Source organism: Anomaloglossus baeobatrachus, chromosome 5 (genome assembly GCF_048569485.1).
Source record: "Anomaloglossus baeobatrachus isolate aAnoBae1 chromosome 5, aAnoBae1.hap1, whole genome shotgun sequence".
Classification (NCBI taxonomy): domain Eukaryota; kingdom Metazoa; phylum Chordata; class Amphibia; order Anura; family Aromobatidae; genus Anomaloglossus; species Anomaloglossus baeobatrachus.
Window position 1 is genome coordinate 545,771,820 of NC_134357.1, and position 20,218 is coordinate 545,792,037.

The 20,218-nt window shown below is 41.5% G+C and overlaps 1 protein-coding gene across 1 annotated transcript; it reads right to left on the bottom strand.

Moving 5' to 3' along the window:
• Positions 1-437: 437 nt before the first annotated feature.
• On the bottom strand, positions 438-20,004 carry LOC142312248 (uncharacterized). Its single transcript, XM_075351176.1, has 7 exons — positions 19,957-20,004; positions 16,118-16,267; positions 15,810-15,989; positions 15,604-15,727; positions 15,426-15,523; positions 15,136-15,226; positions 438-2,291 (listed from the first exon to the last, which is right to left on the bottom strand). Exons 2-7 carry the CDS (start codon positions 16,211-16,213, stop codon positions 1,090-1,092), a joined length of 1,791 nt encoding a protein of 596 aa, XP_075207291.1. The 5' UTR covers positions 16,214-16,267; positions 19,957-20,004; the 3' UTR covers positions 438-1,089.
• Between the last annotated feature and the right edge of the window lie 214 nt (positions 20,005-20,218).

The window sequence follows — 20,218 nt, forward strand, 5'->3', positions numbered from 1 at the left end:
CTTAAGGCCCAGCACTAAGGATACCTAGGGTCAGGTATCTGGCTCGGTGCATAAGTGCAGAACCTATCTAGGGAAGTGAGGGATCCCAGGGATCAGTGGTAGGTTTGGTCAGGGGTCACCACCTTCCTCTTCCACAGGTTTTCCCTTTCGCCATTCGCTTGGTACTTTCCCGTACCTATCATGACAATTTCCTTTTTGGGTGAAAGATATTAGTAATTGCATATATTTGAAAAATCTAATATACCATATATTTTTCACTATAAGATAAACCTTATCATAAGACCCATGCAAGGTTCAGAAAGTATCTAATAGAAAAAATATCTATCCTACTAATTAAAATCTTCCCCGGAGATCTAAAAATGAGGGGTCAATACCACAAATTTGAATGCACTAGTTTAGAATAGAGAAGTAATACATTTATTGTTAATGTTTCTCTGCATCATGTATTTTATCACAAATAGCTTCACAATATGGATATTAATGAGCAATCTGCAGCATACATATATATACACACACACAACACTACTGCATGGACAGTACATGCACACTTAGCTCTGCTACATCTGCACATTTACATTCACATAGAGCTCTGCTACATATATTCACACATATAGCTCTGCTACAAATGCACATTTGCACAAACATACACTGTGTACACATTACCCCATTTTGATTAATTACATGACCTGAAAGATCCTGCATCTAATCAGGTGGAAGGTTCTTCAGCTGCTCTCTCAGGATGTGCAGATCCTGGTAACTTCCTCTCCTGCTCTGCACCGATCACACTGATCAGTGTGGGGCAGGAGGAGAAAGAGCAGTTCTTTCAGTGTTCAGGAAGGACAATGTCTCAGCGTACTCTTCCATCACAGAAAGCTGCATCCGAACTATAAGAGGCACTCACTTATTAGCAAGATTTTTTTCTTGTTAACAGTTTGTCTTATAGTTAAAAAAATACAATTAGTTCTAATTTTCCTTTTTCATTAAATTATACGACAGTCTCATATGTTTTTGTACAATTTGTCTATAAAATATATAATTTCTACCCGTGTGAGTTATTTTTTGATGTGAACAATATGATTTTCCAGGAATTCAGGTTTCAAAATCTAGGTATGAGTATGGCTTCTTCCCTGTGTGAATTCTCTGGTGTATCACAAGATCTGATTTCTGGTTAAAATATATCCCACATTCTGAACAGTAAAAAAACCTCTTCCCTGTGTGACTGCTGTGGTGTCTAAGAAGTTGAAATTGCTCTACAAAACATTTTCCACATTCTGAACATGAAAAAGGTTTCTCCTCTATGTGAGTTTTCTGATGTGTAAGAAGACTTGATTTACGTGCAAAACATTTCCCACATTCTGAACATGAAAAAGGCTTCTCCATTGTGTGAGTTCTCTGATGTGCAAGAAGAACTGAATTACGTGCAAAACATTTCCCACAATCTGAACATGAAAAAGGCTTCTCCCCTGTGTGAATTCTCTGATGTGTAACAAGATTTGCTTTCTGTCCAAAACACTTTCCACATTCTGTACAAAAAAAAGACTTCTCCCCTGTATGAGTTTTCTGGTGTTCAACCAGATTTGATTTCTGTAGAAAAGATTTTTCACATTCTGTACATGAAAAAGGCTTTTCCCCTGTGTGTCTTCTTTTATGTCTAATAAGATTTGATTTATATACAAAACATTTCCCACATTCTGAACATGAATATGACTTCTTCCCTGTGTGATTTCTCTGATGTGTAACAAAAATTGATTTCCATGTAAAGCATTTTCCACATACTGAACATGAAAAAGGCTTCTCCCCTGTGTGAGTTCTTTTGTGTTTAACAAGATATGATTTCTGTACAAAACATTTCCCACATTCTGAACATGAATATGGTTTCTCCCCTGTGTGAATTCTCTTGTGACTAACAAGATCTGATTTCCTGTTAAAATATTTCCCACACTCAGAACAAAAAACTCTATTTTTGTTTGTGTGATTTTTTTGATGTTTAACAAAAAATGTTTTGAGAGGAAAATTATTTACATATTCTGAATGTGAAATTTTCTTTTTTGCTGTAAAAGTAGTTCGTTTTTTAAAGCCTCTTTCATGACAGTTATTTTTCTTAGTAGTCTGTAATGATTCGGAAGATAGGACCTGTCTCAGAGGATCAGATGATAGGTCTTTGCTGTGAAGGGATGATGGAATATCTGGAGTAATGGTTTTCACTTCATTTGTATCCTGTGTGGTCTCAGGGTCATCTGATTTAATACCTGAAGATGTGAGTTGTCCACCTGAACTCCCAGTACAGTCATCTGCCAATAATAAAACCAATTATTATTTTTTAACAAAATATCTTTTAAATTAACATTTTTGAACATTTCTACTTAATATGTTTATAGAAATGGCAAGTTATTCAGTAAGACAATGACAGTTCAATCTAATACAAAACCTCATAGCATAAGTCAGTAAAGTGTGGAGTTCAACTGTTTGTTCATTCTGCCTCCAATATATTGTAATAAGAAAAAATTATACAGGAGAAAATTATACCAATTTGTCATCTCTGAATGGAAAATCAGAGCCTTTATGTATTATTAGCAGCTCATAAATGCAACATGGCTTCCATAAACCAATCCAGCAAAATCCATTCTCCCAAAATCAAATCTCTCTCTCTCACTTCTGAGCCTTGCAGTGTGCCCAAACCATATTAAACCTTTGACAACATTAAACACATCCATATGTCCTGATTGGGAAGGAGTTCCCTACCTTGGACGTATGGGTACGTTCTGGAAATCATGTGGATACTGTGACTGAGGCAACGTTGACTGCATGAAAGTTCCTGCTGTTTTTCACAGCTTGGTACCAGGACTTGACGCCATGGGTGGTTTTACAATCACTGTGATTGGCTGTTCAATTCTAAACAGGATTTACCAACAGGGCTGTGGAGTCGGTAAGCCAAACCTGCGACCCCGACTCCGACTCCTCAATTTCCCTTGCACTGACTCCGACTCAGACTCCATGACTCCGACTCCCAATTCATTGTAGTACAATGTGAACATCAGACATTTAATCATTTATATGATACAATAATCAAGATATTTAGATAGAACATAAAATATATTTATTGGAATACAACTTTAGAACACAAACTGTAATAAATAGTAAATCTAATATATAAAGCTGAGTGTATATGTGTATGTAAGTATGTATGTCCGCTAAAGGAATCCGCACCGTCGCATTTACAATCACGAAATTTTGCACAGACGCCTCATGTGACTCAGGAAATGTCATAGACTATGTTTTGATGGGAGAATTTAACCCCGCGCTTTACAGTTACTTTCCAAAATCAGCCTCCATTAAACTGAATGGAGGTGGGAGCTACAGGCTATTAATGGCAACTGTCAGTGGTTGCTATAGGAACAAAATAAACTGTTAGTATAAGAAGCTTATGTGTGAGGTAATATGATGTCGGTGGAGAGACGGATAGAGACAGAAAAAGACAGACAGACAGAGACAGCCGGGGAAAGAGACAGACGGGGAAAAAGACAGACGGGGAAAGAGACAGCCGGGCAAAGAGACAGCCGGGCAAAGAGACAGCCGAGCAAAGAGACAGCCGAGCAAAGAGACAGCCGGCCAAAGACACAGACCGGGAAAGAGACAGACTGGGAAAGAGAAAGACTGAGAAAGAGACAGCCGGGCAAAAATACAGCCGGGCAAAGAGACAGCCCTGGAAAGAGACAGCCCTGGAAAGAGACAGCCCTGGAAAGAGACAGCCCTGGAAAGAGACAGACGGGCAAAGAGACAGACGGGCAAAGAGACAGACGGGCAAAGAGACAGACGGGCAAAGAGACAGACGGGCAAAGAGATAGACGGGGAAAGAGAGAAACAGACAGACACACACATAGAGACAGACACAGAGATAGAGAGAGACAGACAGACACAGAGATGGAGACAGATAGACTGATATAAATACAGACAGAGAAATAGAAACAGACAGACAGAAACACAGACAGACAAGGAAAGAGACAGACAAACAGCAACACACAGACAGAGACTGGGAGAGAGACAGAGACACAGCTTCTATCCCGGGCAACGCCCGGGTACTACAGCTAATCTAGTATATTAAACTGAGTGTATGTGTGTATGTATGTATGTATGTATGTATGTCCGCTAAAGGAATCCGCACCATTGCATTTATAATCACGAAATTTTGCACAGACGCCTCATGTGACTCAGGGAACGTCATAGACTATGTTTGGGCGGGAAAATTTAACCCCGCGCTTTACTGTTAATCTCCAAAAATCCTGCCTCCATTAAACTGAATGGAGCTGGGAGCTGAAGGCTATTAATAGCAACTGTCAGAGGTTGCTATAGGAACAAAATAAACTGAAGCTTATATGTGAGGTAATATGATGTCGGTGGGGAGACGGATAGAGAAAGACAGACAGACAGACACAGGCAGACGGTGAAAGAGAAACAGAGATAGAGACAGAGAGAGACAGACGTGGAAAGAGACAGCCATGGAAAGAGACAGCCCTGGAAAGAAACAGCCCTGAAAAGGGACAGACGGGCAAAGGGACAGATGGGGAAAGAGACAGCCCTGGAAAGAGAGGCAGGGAAAGAGACAGACAAGAAAAGAGACAGAAGAGGAAAGAGACAGACGAGGAAAGAGACAGACGAGGAAAGAGACAGACGGGGAAAGAGACAGATGGGGAAAGACACAGACGAGGAAAGAGACAGACGGGGAAAGAGACAGATGGGGAAAGAGACAGACGGGGAAAGAGACCGACGGGCAAAGAGACAGACAGATATATATACAGTTAGGTCCAGAAATATTTGGACAGTGACACAAGTTTTGTTATTTTAGCTGTTTACAAAAACATGTTCAGAAATACAATTATATATATAATATGGGCTGAAAGTGCACACTCCCAGCTGCAATATGAGAGTTTTCACATCCAAATCGGAGAAAGGGTTTAGGAATCATAGCTCTGTAATGCATAGCCTCCTCTTTTTCAAGGGACCAAAAGTAATTGGACAAGGGACTCTAAGGGCTGGCATTAACTCTGAAGGCGTCTCCCTCGTTAACCTGTAATCAATGAAGTAGTTAAAAGGTCTGGGGTTGATTACAGGTGTGTGGTTTTGCATTTGGAAGCTGTTGTTGTGACCAGACAACATGCGGTCTAAGGAACTCTCAATTGAGGTGAAGCAGAACATCCTGAGGCTGAAAAAAAAAGAAAAAATCCATCAGAGAGATAGCAGATATGCTTGGAGTAGCAAAATCAACAGTCGGGTACATTCTGAGAAAAAAGGAATTGACTGGTGAGCTTGGGAACTCAAAAAGGCCTGGGCGTCCACGGATGACAACAGTGGTGGATGATCGCCGCATACTTTCTTTGGTGAAGAAGAACCCGTTCACAACATCAACTGAAGTCCAGAACACTCTCAGTGAAGTAGGTGTATCTGTCTCTAAGTCAACAGTAAAGAGAAGACTCCATGAAAGTAAATACAAAGGGTTCACATCTAGATGCAAACCATTCATCAATTCCAAAAATAGACAGGTCAGAGTTAAATTTGCTGAAAAACACCTCATGAAGCCAGCTCAGTTCTGGAAAAGTATTCTATGGAAGGATGAGACCAAGTACAACCTGTACCAGAATGATGGGAAGAAAAAAGTTTGGAGAAGAAAGAGAACGGCACATGATCCAAGGCACACCACATCCTCTGTAAAACATGGTAGAGGCAACGTGATGGCATGGGCATGCATGGCTTTCAATGGCACTGGGTCACTTGTGTTTATTGATGACATAACAGCAGACAAGAGTAGCCGGATGAATTCTGAAGTGTACCGGGATATACTTTCAGCCCAGATTCAGCCAAATGCCGCAAAGTTGATCGGACGGCGCTTCATAGTACAGATGGAGAATGACCCCAAGCATACAGCCAAAGCTACCCAGGAGTTCATGAGTGCAAAAAAGTGGAAGATTCTGCAATGGCCAAGTCAATCACCAGATCTTAACCCAATTGAGCATGCATTTCACTTGCTCAAATCCAGACTTAAGACGGAAAGACTCACAAACAAGCAAGACCTGAAGGCTGCGGCTGTAAAGGCCTAGCAAAGCATTAAGAAGGAGGAAACCCAGCGTTTGGTGATGTCCATGGGTTCCAGACTTAAGGCAGTGATTGCCTCCAAAGGATTCGCAACAAAATATTGAAAATAAAACTATTTTTTTGGGTTTGGTTTATTTGTCCAATTACTTTTGACCTCCTAAAATGTGGAGTGTTTGTAAAGAAATGTGTACAATTCCTACAATTTCTATCAGATCTTTTTGTTCAAACCTTCAAATTAAACGTTACAATCTGCACTTGAATTCTGTTGTAGAGGTTTCATTTCAAATCCAATGTGGTGGCATGCAGAGCCCAACTCGCGAAAATTGTGTCACTGTCCAAATATTTCTGGACCTAACTGTATGTGTGAGGTAATATGATGTCAGTGGGGAGACGGATAGAGAAAGACAGAAAAAGACAGACAGACAGACACAGGCAGACGGTGAAAGAGAAACAGAGATAGAGACAGAGAGAGACAGACGTGGAAAGAGACAGCCCTGGAAAGAGACAGACCTGAAAAGAGACAGACGGGCAAAGAAACAGACGGGGAAAGAGACAGACGGGGAAAGAGACAGCCCTGGAAAGAGACAGACGAGGAAAGAGACAGACGGGCAATGAGACAGACGGGCAAACAGACAGACGGGGAAAGAGACAGACGAGGAAAGAGACAGACAGGCAAAGAGACAAACGGGGAAAGAGACAGACGGGGAAAGAGACAGACGGGCAAAGAGACAGACGGGCAAACAGACAGACGGGCAAAGAGACAGACGGGGAAAGAGACAGACGGGGAAAGAGACAAACGAGTAAAGAGACAGACAGGCAAAGAGACAAACGGGGAAAGAGACAGACCGAGAAAGAGACAAACCGGGAAAGAGACAGACCGAGAAAGAGACAGACCGGGAAAGAGACAGACCGGGAAAGAGACAGACCTGGAAAGAGACAGACCTGGAAAGAGACAGACCGGGAAAGAGACAGACCGGGAAAGAGACAGACCGGGAAAGAGACAGACGGGGAAAGAAACAACCGGCCAAAGAGACAGACAGGCAAAGAGACAGACGGGCAAAGAGACAGCCCTAGAAAGAGACACATGGGCAAAGAGACAGATGGGCAAAGAGCCAGACGGGCAAAGAAACAGCCCTGGAAAGAGACAACCGGCCAAAGAGACAGACGGGCAAAGAGACATACGGGCAAGGAGATAGACCTGGAAAGAGACAGACGGGCAAAGAGACAGACCTGGAAAGAGACAGATGAACAAAGAGACAGACAGGCAAAGAGACAGCCCTGGCAAAGAGACAAATAGGCAAAGAGACAGACGGGGAAACAGAGAGACAGAAAGACACACACATAGAGACAGACAGAGATAGAGAAAGACAGACAAATACAGAGATGGAGACAGATAGAAACAGACAGACAGAGAGATAGACACAGACAGACAAGGAAAGAGAGAGACAGACAGCGACACACAGAGACTGGGAGAGAGACAGAAAGACAGTTACTATCCCGGGCAACGCCTAGGTACTACAGTTAGTATGTAATACACTATGTAATATAGATCATATATTATATATATATACACACACAGTTAGGTCCAGAAATATTTGGACAGTGACACAAGTTTTGTTATTTTAGCTGTTTACAAAAACCTGTTCAGAAATACAATTATATATATAATATGGGCTGAAAGTGCACACTCCCAGCTGCAATATGAGAGTTTTCACATCCAAATCGGAGAAAGGGTTTAGGAATCATAGCTCTGTAATGCATAGCCTCCTCTTTTTCAAGGGACCAAAAGTAATTGGACAAGGGACTCTAAGGGCTGCAATTAACTCTGAAGGCGTCTCCCTCGTTAACCTGTAATCAATGAAGTAGTTAAAAGGTCTGGGGTTGATTACAGGTGTGTGGTTTTGCATTTGGAAGCTGTTGCTGTGACCAGACAACATGCGGTCTAAGGAACTCTCAATTGAGGTGAAGCAGAACATCCTGAGGCTGAAAAAAAAGAAAAAATCCATCAGAGAGATAGCAGACATGCTTGGAGTAGCAAAATCAACAGTCGGGTACATTCTGAGAAAAAAGGAATTGACTGGTGAGCTTGGGAACTCAAAAAGGCCTGGGCGTCCACGGATGACAACAGTGGTGGATGATCGCCGCATACTTTCTTTGGTGAAGAAGAACCCGTTCACAACATCAACTGAAGTCCAGAACACTCTCAGTGAAGTAGGTGTATCTGTCTCTAAGTCAACAGTAAAGAGAAGACTCCATGAAAGTAAATACAAAGGGTTCACATCTAAATGCAAACCATTCATCAATTCCAAAAATAGACAGGCCAGAGTTAAATTTTCTGAAAAACACCTCATGAAGCCAGCTCAGTTCTGGAAAAGTATTCTATGGACAGATGAGACAAAGATCAACCTGTACCAGAATGATGGGAAGAAAAAAGTTTGGAGAAGAAAGGGAACGGCACATGATCCAAGGCACACCACATCCTCTGTAAAACATGGTGGAGGCAACGTGATGGCATGGGCATGCATGGCTTTCAATTGCACTGGGTCACTTGTGTTTATTGATGACATAACAGCAGACAAGAATAGCCGGATGAATTCTGAAGTGTACCGGGATATACTTTCAGCCCAGATTCAGCCAAATGCCGCAAAGTTGATCGGACGGCGCTTCATAGTACAGATGGACAATGACCCCAAGCATACAGCCAAAGCTACCCAGGAGTTCATGAGTGGAAAAAAGTGGAACATTCTGCAATGGCCAAGTCAATCACCAGATCTTAACCCAATTGAGCATGCATTTCACTTGCTCAAATCCAGACTTAAGACGGAAAGACCCACAAACAAGCAAGACCTGAAGGCTGCGGCTGTAAAGGCCTGGCAAAGCATTAAGAAGGAGGAAACCCAGCGTTTGGTGATGTCCATGGGTTCCAGACTTAAGGCAGTGATTGCCTCCAAAGGATTTGCAACAAAATATTGAAACTAAAAATATTTTGTTTGGGTTTGGTTTATTTGTCCAATTACTTTTGACCTCCTAAAATGTGGAGTGTTTGTAAAGAAATGTGTACAATTCCTACAATTTCTATCAGATATTTTTGTTCAAACCTTCAAATTAAACGATACAATCTGCACTTGAATTCTGTTGTAGAGATTTCATTTCAAATCCAATGTGGTGGCATGCAGAGCCCAACTCGCGAAAATTGTGTCACTGTCCAAATATTTTTGGCCTAACTGTATATATATATATATATATATATATATATATATATATATATATATATGTATATATATAAAACACACTATGTAATAATGTAATACACTATGTAAGTGGCAAAAAAACAGTTTTCAACAAAACATACTAAATAACATTTGTGCAGTTTATGAATTTGTTCTAAGAAATAGAATTGCTTCCATCAGATCCTCCTTCATAGATGACCTCAAAACTGACCTAATAATTTTAAGGCTAGAGAACAACCTCTCTACACTAACTTGGGTTGGAAGCAAAGCCGTAACCACATGGGCAACATCTCTAACAATTTCCAGGTATAAAGGAATTGCCTCATGCACAGTCAGTTTTTATGAACGGTTGAAGTTTTCTATTTCTGTGAGAGAAAGTGAAAAATGTTGTTGAAATATGGTCAATCTGCTTGTTATAGGAGACAGAGTGAAATCTTTTTCCTTACGGCAATGCTTTGCATGTTCCATGTCATCCAAATACTTGTCAAAGCTAAACTTCTCATCTGATGAGGATGAAGATATGGCAGCAGTAGCACTGTCAGGACCCAAGCCATCTTGCACCTGGCAGTCGTGTAGGCCACTCATACTAACTGCTACCTCAGTCAGAGCATCTTTTCCTTTAGTAAACTGTTGATTATCAAGCAATTTATGATGACTGGGGTCCATATAAACAGCTGCCAGAACAATTTTATTTTCCAATAGCTGTGTGTCACGCTGTACTCTAAGATGTACAATAGCAGTACAGCGCACTAATGTGGGACTGAGAGGATTCCTGAAACTACCTGAGAAAGGTAGTTAGCTGGTAAACCACTAAGGGGTGTAAAAGTGGAGGAAACGTATGAGCAGTGAATTCCCTAGCAGAGGTAATACTAGTCAAGCCCACCAGATGGCAGTAGAATCGTCAGAAAGCCGTATCACAACATGAGGTCTTGTAAATACACAAGGGCAAAGTCTAAATGTAGTCAGAGGGAAGCAAATAGTCAGTAGCCTGGAAATCAGAGCCTAGAAGCGAGGGGGAATGGAAAGACAAGACAGAATTAAGATAAACAGATAATGGAACGATCAGGGAGACAGCAGGAGAGACACTGATGGAAACAGACAACAGAGGAGGTTAACAGGTCAGGTGAACACGGAGGTCTGGAGGGGGCAGGGCAGACAACAGGTCATTCAAGAGCAGAACACAGCAGAGCCAGAAATATCACTGGCGAAGTCCAAGAGAAACAGTGCCCTAATAAAGCAGCCTGACCTCCAGAACGAGGCAGAAAGGATTAACCCCTAATGTGACCTGCATCAGAAGTGAAACTAAAAAAAAGGCTCAGCTCCAGCTGAGCCAGGAGTCAATCATGACACTGTGTCTCTCTCCATTTCATTGAAGCAGAAATGCAATCTGCCATTAAACCTCCTCTTTGGGACAGACAAAAAAGCAAGTTTTTCCACTTCCTTATGAAAATGCCAGGAGTTAAATCCTCAGCTTGTAATTTTTTAGTCACAGTAAATGGGTGTTTAAGTAATTCCTTCAATTCAGCCACCTGTGTCCATTGACCTTCATTTAGAGTTACCTGATGGTTCGCCATATCTATAAGAAACGGTTTTAGTTCAAGCAATCGCTCAATCATTAAATAATGGCTTGATCGACAATTGCTCCTTTGCCAGCATGTCTCTTCAAGATGGAATCAATTTCAGGGGTTCTGGTGGCAATAACCAATTTCCTCACTTTTCCAATCAGATTTCCAGCATGTCCCTCTTGCAGACTATCTCTTATTGCCAGATGCAGTGTGTGCACCACACAGCGCATGTGATGAATATGAAAGTGTTTTGAAGCAGCTTCAACAAGATCATCTAATTCTAAAGTATAATTTTGCTGTTCATCTGTTGTAATATCTGTTTGTTCCTCAGTTACATGAACAGCGCTGTGGCCTTCCATCTCACACATACTGAATCCTAAATTTTCTTCTAGCTGTTGTTCATTACTCTCATTCATCAGTTTAATTGTACTGACCATGTTTGAAGCATTGTCCGTTATTTTTCTAATCTGCTTTTGCTATTGAAAACATCTATGAGCTCAAAAACTTTTCAGGTGATGCGTTTTTTTTAAAAGCTAATCTGCTTTTGAAGCTGAAAAATGTATCTTCAAAAAACACTGCAAAAACGCTGTGTGTGAATATAGCCTTAGATCAGGAATAGAACAGTCATTTATAGGACATTTCATAACTTTCGTAAATTCCTATGAAAAAATATTCAGCACACTCTGCATTGAACTACTGGACCTAATTTATTATATATTTTAGTCGATTTTATACCGACGCCACAACCCTGTTTACCAATTCACAGTTAAAGTTTTCTCATAGATCCTAATCAATAGTAATTCACAGAGGTATCTAAATCAAAGGTTTATTAAGTTTATGGACATGCATTTTACAAAAAACAAATACACTGAAAATTTTCCCAACTTTGTGTCCCTATAGCGAAAAGCCCTAATTTTTCTGGTTCTGCCTATCTTGTGGGGGTTGACCTAAGGGACCGTTGATAATTGGTGCCCTCACTCAGCGACGACTTTCCCTACCTATTTCTTCCCTACTGCTATCTGCCTCATGAGGAAAGAAATAGGCACCTGTGCAGATTAGTTGGAAATTTGTGATCAGATAGGATAGAATTAATCTCTTTTTACCAGTTATGAGGGAGGTTATAGGTTTTCATAAAACGTGTTGACCCACTTAATGGACTAACCCAAATAAAATGACCTTACGTGTTTCTCCCCACACATTTGGGGTTCATCAGGGGTCTTAAAAACAATTACAACACTACATATAATATCCTATTAGGGAGAGGGTGTCCTTTCTTTTAGAGATTGATTTTTTCAGGTCCACTTTTACGTAAAGATCTTTAAGATTTGCTTCTCTATTCCCTCTTCTGTTCAAAGGGTGCCTTCCTTTGTTGTAAGACGTATGGTGTATATTACTGCACAATTCAGCTTTCATGAGGTGTCTAGATTATTTTCTTGATTTTTCTAGGACTCCCCTTTCTGCCCCATTAGTTCTGGGGAATTGTTCTTTTTGATCAAGGCCTTGAAGCTTGTGTTTCTGTGTTTTTACAGTGGGGGCTGTCACAGCATTAGAAAAGGAGAGAGAAAAGGAGCTCTATGTCAAACGACAGGACACCAAGGCTCTGCAAACCAGCGGATCCTAAAAGGAAAAACAACTAGGAGGGGATATAAACTTGTGAAGTCTAATCGGTATATACTCACTGAAAGAGCTACCATTGGAGAACCGTTAATCTAGAAAGCAATTTACTAAAGAAGGATTCACACAACGATTGACAGCCATGCTCCTATACTTTGGTTAAACAGATGATCACACATGAATTAAAGCCATGAATATAGCTGCCCATCACATACCGATGTAATAAGAAAAGTGCTGGGAAAGGTGCAGGCAGGCCAGGAATGGTGAAGAGGAGTGTCTCCCCCAACAACAGACTCCAACGCACGTTTCACAAAAGTGTGATTTCTTGCTTCATCAGGGAGTCCCATTCCATGGCTTTAATTCATGTGTGATCATCTGTTTAACCAAAGTATAGGAACATTTTATATTTTGTATCAATATTGCCTATCACTGACACTTTAATCCATAGATTTCAGTATGTTGGTAATAGTTTTTAGGCGTGATATTGATAGCTTTAACTATTGCTCCTAATTGTGTTTTTCTGTTTAACAGAATCACTAAAGTTGAGGACCCCCCCTACTCCATTTGAGAAATTGTTCTTGCAGGGTTCGTCACCTAGGCATGTCATCTCTCTTATTTATAAAATGCTGAACCAGAGAGACATGTCGGACAAACCCAAATTTGTCTATAGATGGGGAGAGGAACTGGGAGAGGACATTTCGGAGGACAGATAGAGCAGGGCATTTCTGTGGACCCACAAACTTTCTCTGGCTTGTGCCGCCCAAGAGAAAAACTATAAAATTCTCACAAGGTGGTACCAATACCCGACCAAATTGCATGCTATCTTTCCCTCAGTGTCCGACATGTGCTGGAGATGTGGTACAGAAAAAGGGTCTATGTTACATATATGGTGGAGCTGTGCTAAATTGCAACCATTCTGGGACTCAGTGTTTTCTCTGTATAAAAAGATGAGTGGGGGTGAGGTGGAGAGATCTCCCCAGGTGGCCCTCCTCTCTATCCTCCCAGGTTCATTCAAGTCACAAAAGAGGGACCTGCTGCGATTTTGTTTAGCGGCAGCCCGTATAATTATTCCCAGATACTGGAAACAGACTAGATGCCCCACGTTAGCTGACTGGGTAGAGGAGATGGCAAACCTCCAGAGAATGGAGGAACTCACAGCTGAACTTAATGGGCTCACGGAAAATTTATCACAGTGTGGGGACCATGGATTACGTTCATGGAGTCTCCTGAGTTCACGGTGAGTCTGGCAGGTTATTTGGGATGAGAAATGGTGACAAACCTTGTCTTCCCCTCTCCCCACACACTTTTTTCCCCCACCCCCTCTTTACCCTACTTTCTTCACTCTATTTGATTCCTTCTTTTCTAAGCTTATATCTGTTCTTTTTTTTTTTTCTAGTTTTCTACTTTTTCTTAAATGTTTATTCAATAACTTAAAAGGGGATTGTTTTATGCTGAGAGTGGTCTTGTCAATTATCAGGAAGACATGTTTAGCTGGAACTCTGATTTCTAGTGTATGGTTTGTCATGGAGTGTTAGCATAAGGATAGCTTATAGAGTTCCAATGAAATCTACAATGTGATGTTATTTTTGTCATTCCGAAACTGAGAGATCACTGTTTATGTTTTATAATCTTTATAAATGTTCAAGATGTATGCTTGATTTATAAACTTAATAATAAAACAGATTTGAAATAACAGAATCACTAAGAGATATTTAATTAGCTTAGCCCACTTTTTACAGCTTATACCTATCTATTCATACTGATACTAATTTTTAAGATGTCATGAAATTGTTTTGATATTGATATTAATTATTTTGTATTGATTTCATATATGATTTCTTTTAACATCCTCTCCTCTGTTTGTGCCAATTTATCTTATATATGTCCCTGTTGACCTTATTTATTACTTGTATGTATAATTTTCACCATCAATAAATAATTCTTTGAGCATTATTACTCATCTCTTCTCTGGCTTGATATTTCTAATTGGAGGTATATGCTAATATCATTATTATTACGCCTGGTACATATTGAAATAAGTTCTTGTAGGTGGGAATAACCCTTTAAATGCAGAGTTTGGCCAGAAAGACTGGACCGGTCTTGTAGGGACAACATGAGCACATTCAGCAGCACAGAAAAAAAGGTAGATTCATCCATTAAGATATCAGGAGTCTAGGAAAGTAACAGAATCATTTAGCTCCCTTTTTTCATAGAGGCCCATCCTAAGTGATTTTCTAACTTGTCAGCACATTTTATATACAGTGTTAGGCTATGTGCTCACATTGCGTTTGTGCCTGCAGAAATTTCTGTGGCGATTTGACAGCACATGTGCGCTTCAAATCGCTGCAGAAACACTGCGTAAAGAATGCAGTGAAAAAGTCGATTTTATGCGCTCTGGATGCAGCCCCTACCATAGACAGAGCGGGACCTGCATCCAAACCGCACGGAATAAGTGACATGTTGCTTTTTAGAACGCAGCGATTTGGCAGCATGCATGGGTAGAAGAGAATGTCGTGGTCTAGCGGCAAGATGGCGATCATACAATTGTGATATGTCTTGACAGCACTACCTATAAAGCATCCACAGCTGATGACTGAGAAGAATCTGTGACTTCTCTGCATTTAGTGGTCACTACTCACCTGGGTAGCCATATGTAGGAGTCTCCTCTTTACACCGCTCATCACCCCTCACATATGTCTCTGTAGTATTAATATGGGTCAATTGTTCACCCTGAAACAAATATTGTAAAAGTCACAGACAGATGGAAAAGTCACATCTATGGTCAGCTCTAATCCTGCCATCTCCACCGTTCTCATCATTACACAAGTATAAAATATATAATACTGGTGGATAAACAAGACTGAACACAAGACCTTCACAGCCGCCTACACATCATAGGGAGATTTCATGGCACCTTCTCTCCATCTACCTGATGATCCTGAGGAACATCGGGATCTTCTTGTTTACAGTCCTGTGGGAGAAGAGGACGGGGACATCTCTCTGGTGTTGTCCTCTTACTGGATAGAACTGGAGGAGACACATACAGGGATTGAATTCATTCCTTACATACAAATAATTATAGGTGTGTATTTAGTCCTGTCTATTACCTGGTGATGTGAGATGCTGGGGAAACTCCATCACGACATTCTTGTAAAGATCTTTGTGTCCTTCTAAATACTCCCATTCCTCCATGGAAAAATATACGGTGACGTCCTGACACCTTATAGGAACCTGACACATACAATGATACCGTCATTCCCCGATCCCTTCATAGCATTACTGTATAATGTCCCAGCATTCCCAGCAGTGTCACCTCTCCAGTCAGCAGCTCAATCATCTTGTAGGTGAGTTCTAGGATCTTCTGGTCATTGATGTCCTCATGTATCGGGGGGTGAGGTGGAGGCCCCGTGATTGGGCTCAGGTGCATTCCCAATCCCTCAGACACAGGGCCCTGACAGCGCTCACTAGAGGTCTTCTTAAATACTGTGTAATCCTGGTTATGGAGAGACACATTAATAAATCTCACTACAGACATTTCCAGAGTCCTCACCTCTCCAGTTTGTCCATGTGTTATTCCCATAGAGAAGAATGATGTAACGTGACGTCATCAGAATCTCTCACCTCTCCAGTAAGCTGGTAGAGGATCTCTAGGGTGAGGTGTAATATCCTCTCCGCCATATTGTCCCTGTACATATCCATCCTTGATAGGTCAATCATTAAAATTGTCTTATATAGAAGATCTCCACTGAGAGGATCTGATATTGTAGGAACCTAAATGGGGAGAAGATGACGATGTAACATCATAAAGAATCCGGTGTCATAATACAATTATTGGAGATAATGAAGGAACCATATGAGGAGATATAAGGGGTAGATGATGTATTCTTTTGTGTCTCGTACGGAGTGAAGCATAAGTTGAATTGCTGACTAAGATGTCTCCTCCATGCTCCCAATCACTGACTATGTTACATATTATCCTGCTCTCCTATATGTGATTTTAAAACTGATTCAATAAAGAAACTTTTTAATGAAAATGAGGACTTCAACCAAACTTTTTTTACCTTGGATTTCTATATTACACAGCTGACAGGTGGTTGAGGAACTAAACGTAATTGCGGATAGACATTGTAAGATGCGCGCATCTACATATTAAAGAATTGAGAATTCAGTAATATTTATTGTAGGTACACATCAACTGTGACAGATAGAATCGAAAAAACAAATCCAGAAAATCACATTGTATGATTTTTAAATAATTAATTTGCATTTTATTGCATAAGTATTTGATCCCCTACCAACCAGCAAGATTTCTGGCTCTCACAGACCTATTATTTTTTTCTTTAAGAAGCCCTCCTACTCTGCACTCATTACTAGTGATGGGTTAACTCACTTCAGATGTAGCAGAGCTGGAATCCTCGTGGGACCTCGTGTGGATTACATCGGACATGCAGGGTGTTTTCGGGGTTAATAAAGTAGTAAAACGGGTTTTTTTGGTATTTTATTTAAAATAAAGGATTTTTTTCTCTGTTTGTGTTTATTTCTTTTCACTTACAGATTAGTAATGAGGGGGGCTCATAGACACCTCCTATTACTAATGTAGAGCTTAGTGGCAGCTGTGAGCTGTTATTAACCCCTTATTACATCAATTGCCACCGCACCAGGGCAATCCGGGAGAGCCGACTAAAGTGACGGGATTGTCACATATAATGTATGCTGTTGTGAATGTCAGTTATGATTTTGCTGCTGCGAGGCTCCCTTTTGTGGCCAGTAATGGTTTGGACAGAGACCAGGTGTGTTGAGCAATGGGCGTTTCCATTGCTAACTCTCTGCCTATTTAAACCCTGGTCTACTGGCAGGCTATGTCGGATGTCAGTTGTTCTTTGTTCATCAGCCTGCTTCATCCTGCTCCAGACCACATCTACCCCAGATAAGTGCTTGGCTCTTTATTTGTTGTTTGCTTCTTTTTGCTCTTATCTGAGTTTGTCATTTGCTGTGGTTATTGTCAGTTTATTTGCATGCAGGAATCTTCCCTCTCAGTTGCTTAGCTGGGAAGCTCCATGCAGCTATGTTTGGAGTATTGCTCCTATAAGTCCATGTGTTTGTTTCTTCTTGAATTTGTATTGTTCCTGCTTTCTGTTCATTGGTATGACAAGAGCGCCTGGTATAGGACGGAGTTCAGATCTAGTGATCTGAGGGCTTTTTGTAATATCAGGTTTTTGGATTTTTGTAGGGTTTTTCTCTGGCCACCATCAGTCCCTTTCCTATCCTGTCCTATTTAGTCAGTTGGGCCTCACCTTTGCTAATCCTATCATCTATCTGTGTATTGTGTTTTCCTATATCACCGCAGTCTTTGAATGTGGGGGGCTTGCTATTCTTTGGCAATCTATTTTCTGAGGCAGAGAGTTATTCATCTTTTCTTCCTTTAGGCTAGCTAGTTCTCCGGCTGGGTTCGCGGTGCACAGGATGTTAGTTCACCCCTTGGCTTCTTCTAGTGTTGATGGTTAGTAAAGGGATGGCGGCCAGATTAGTTGCCAATGCTCTTGTCACCTTTTACCAATGATTTATGGTGGTCTTCCATGGTTCCGGATCATAACAGTATGCGACAATTCTTGGCAGTTGCAGGCTGCTATTTTTTAGCCTGGGGAGACCCAATAAGCTTGGGTCTCCCCAGTGTGAGAATACCAGCTCCCAGCTGTTGGTTTTATAATGGCTGGGTATTAAAATTGGGGGGACAGCATGTTGTTTTTTAAAATTATTTAGTTAAATAATTAAAAAAAGGTCATATGTGGTTCCTTTTATTTTGATACACAGCCATGATATGCGCACGGCTGGGACTGCAGCCTGTGGCCATATGCTTTATCATGGCTGGGTATTATAATATGGGGGCACCCCAAGACAATTTTTTTTCTTTATTTATTTGTACTCCCATCTACAGTAACCTGCAGACAGGGTCTGTGATTGCACGCAGTCAGACACTCTGTCACACAGGCTGGGGGCGCTGTCTGAATGCAACCAATCACAGACACCAGGACTGCAGCTGGGCGAGGAAAGCAGTGAATATGCAGGAGGCTAATAAGCGGCCCTGGAAGAAGAGTGAGTGGGCCGGAAGCAGTTACAGCCAGGCCGGAGACTTCATAAGTATAGAGTGCTTGCTTTATTTTTCCTTAATTTTTATTTATTTATTTTTATTTCCCCAGTTGCCAGATCATTAGCCAGAGTTCCCAGAGAACTCCGGGCTCGGCACCCAGATACTTTTGAAACTACGCAGATCCAAACTTTTACAGTGCTGGTTCGCTCATCAATACTTATTACTTGTATTAATTGCACCTGTTTGAACTCATTACCTGTATAAAAGACACCTGTCTACATACTCAATCACATTCCAACCTCTCCACCATGGCCAAGACCAAAGAGCTATCTAAAGACACCAGGGACAAAATGGTAGATCTGCACAAGCTGGGATGGGCTACAGGACAATAGGCAAGCAGCTTTGTGAGAAGACAATAACTGTGATGATTAGAAATTGCAATTTTTAGAAAATGGAAGAAACACAAGATGATTTTCAATCTTACTAGGTCTGTGGCTCCATGCCAGATCTCGTCTCGTGGGGTAAGGATGATTGTGAGAAAGGTCAGGAATCAGCCCAGAAATACATGGCAGGGCCTAGTCAATGACCTGAAGTGAGGTGGGACCACAGTCGTAAAGATTACTGTTATTAACACACCATGCTGTCATGAATTAAAATCTTGCACAGCACACAAGGTTCCCCAGTCATGCCAGCACATGTCCAGGCCCGTTTGAGTTCACCAATAACCATCTGAACGATCCAGAGGAGGGCATGGGAGAAGCTCATGTGGTCAGATGAAATCAAAATAGAACTTTTTGATGTCAATTCCACTCGCCGTGTTTGGAGGAAGAAGGATTGGTACAACCTCAAGAACAGCGTCCTAACCGTGAAGCATGGAGGTGGAAACATCATACTTTGAGGGTGCTCTTCTGCAAAGGAGACAGGAAGACTGCACCGTATTGAAGGGAGGATGGGTGGGGTCATGTGTTGCGAGATTTTGGCCAACAACCTCCTTCCCTCAGTGAGAGCATTGAAGATGGTTCATGGCTGGGTCTACTAACATGTCAACTGCCCGAAACACACAGTCAGGGAACTAAGGAGTGGTTCCGTAAGAAGCATATCAGGGTCCTGAAGTGGCCTATTCAGTCTCCAGACCTGAACCCAATAGAAAATCTGTGGAGTAGCTGAAACTCAATGTTGCCCAGTGACAAGACTGAGGGCAGACAGGTTTCCTCATTTCCTGCCTCTCATAGTTGGGGCGTCTGTATCTATCAGAGGAAAAGGAACAAAAACCTCACGATTCATAGAAATCAGCAAGAGAAAAACACCAAGAAAGTCTCAGAGCTGAAGGGGTTAATGCCCCCTGCCCCAGTAATGGGGAATTTCCACCTACCTCCTCCTGCAGAGCCACACACTACATATATGGCTGCTCTGTGCTTCCAGGACCTGTGATGATGTCACATGGAGGGGAGGAGTCAGGGGTCACATGATCAGCTCCTCAGTGTATGCAGGACTCTGCTGTGCTGGGTGTCATGGTGCTGGATGAGGGGAAGGTTATGTGTGGGGTCAGAAGGGGTTTACGGTGTGGATGGAGCAGAGCCGTGTGTGTACGAGGTGTATGGAGCGGAGCCGTGTGTGTACGAGGTGTACGGAGC

Coding starts and splice junctions, on each gene's coding strand:
- LOC142312248 (XM_075351176.1), bottom strand. CDS start 16,213: ATGATTGACCTATCAAGGATGGATATGTACAGGGACAATATGGCGGAG. Junction 15,990..16,117: donor TCTACCAGCTTACTGGAGAG/GTGAGAGATTCT, acceptor CTCCATAACCAG/GATTACACAGTATTTAAGAA. Junction 2,292..15,135: donor TCCTACATATGGCTACCCAG/GTGAGTAGTGAC, acceptor TATTATTGGCAG/ATGACTGTACTGGGAGTTCA.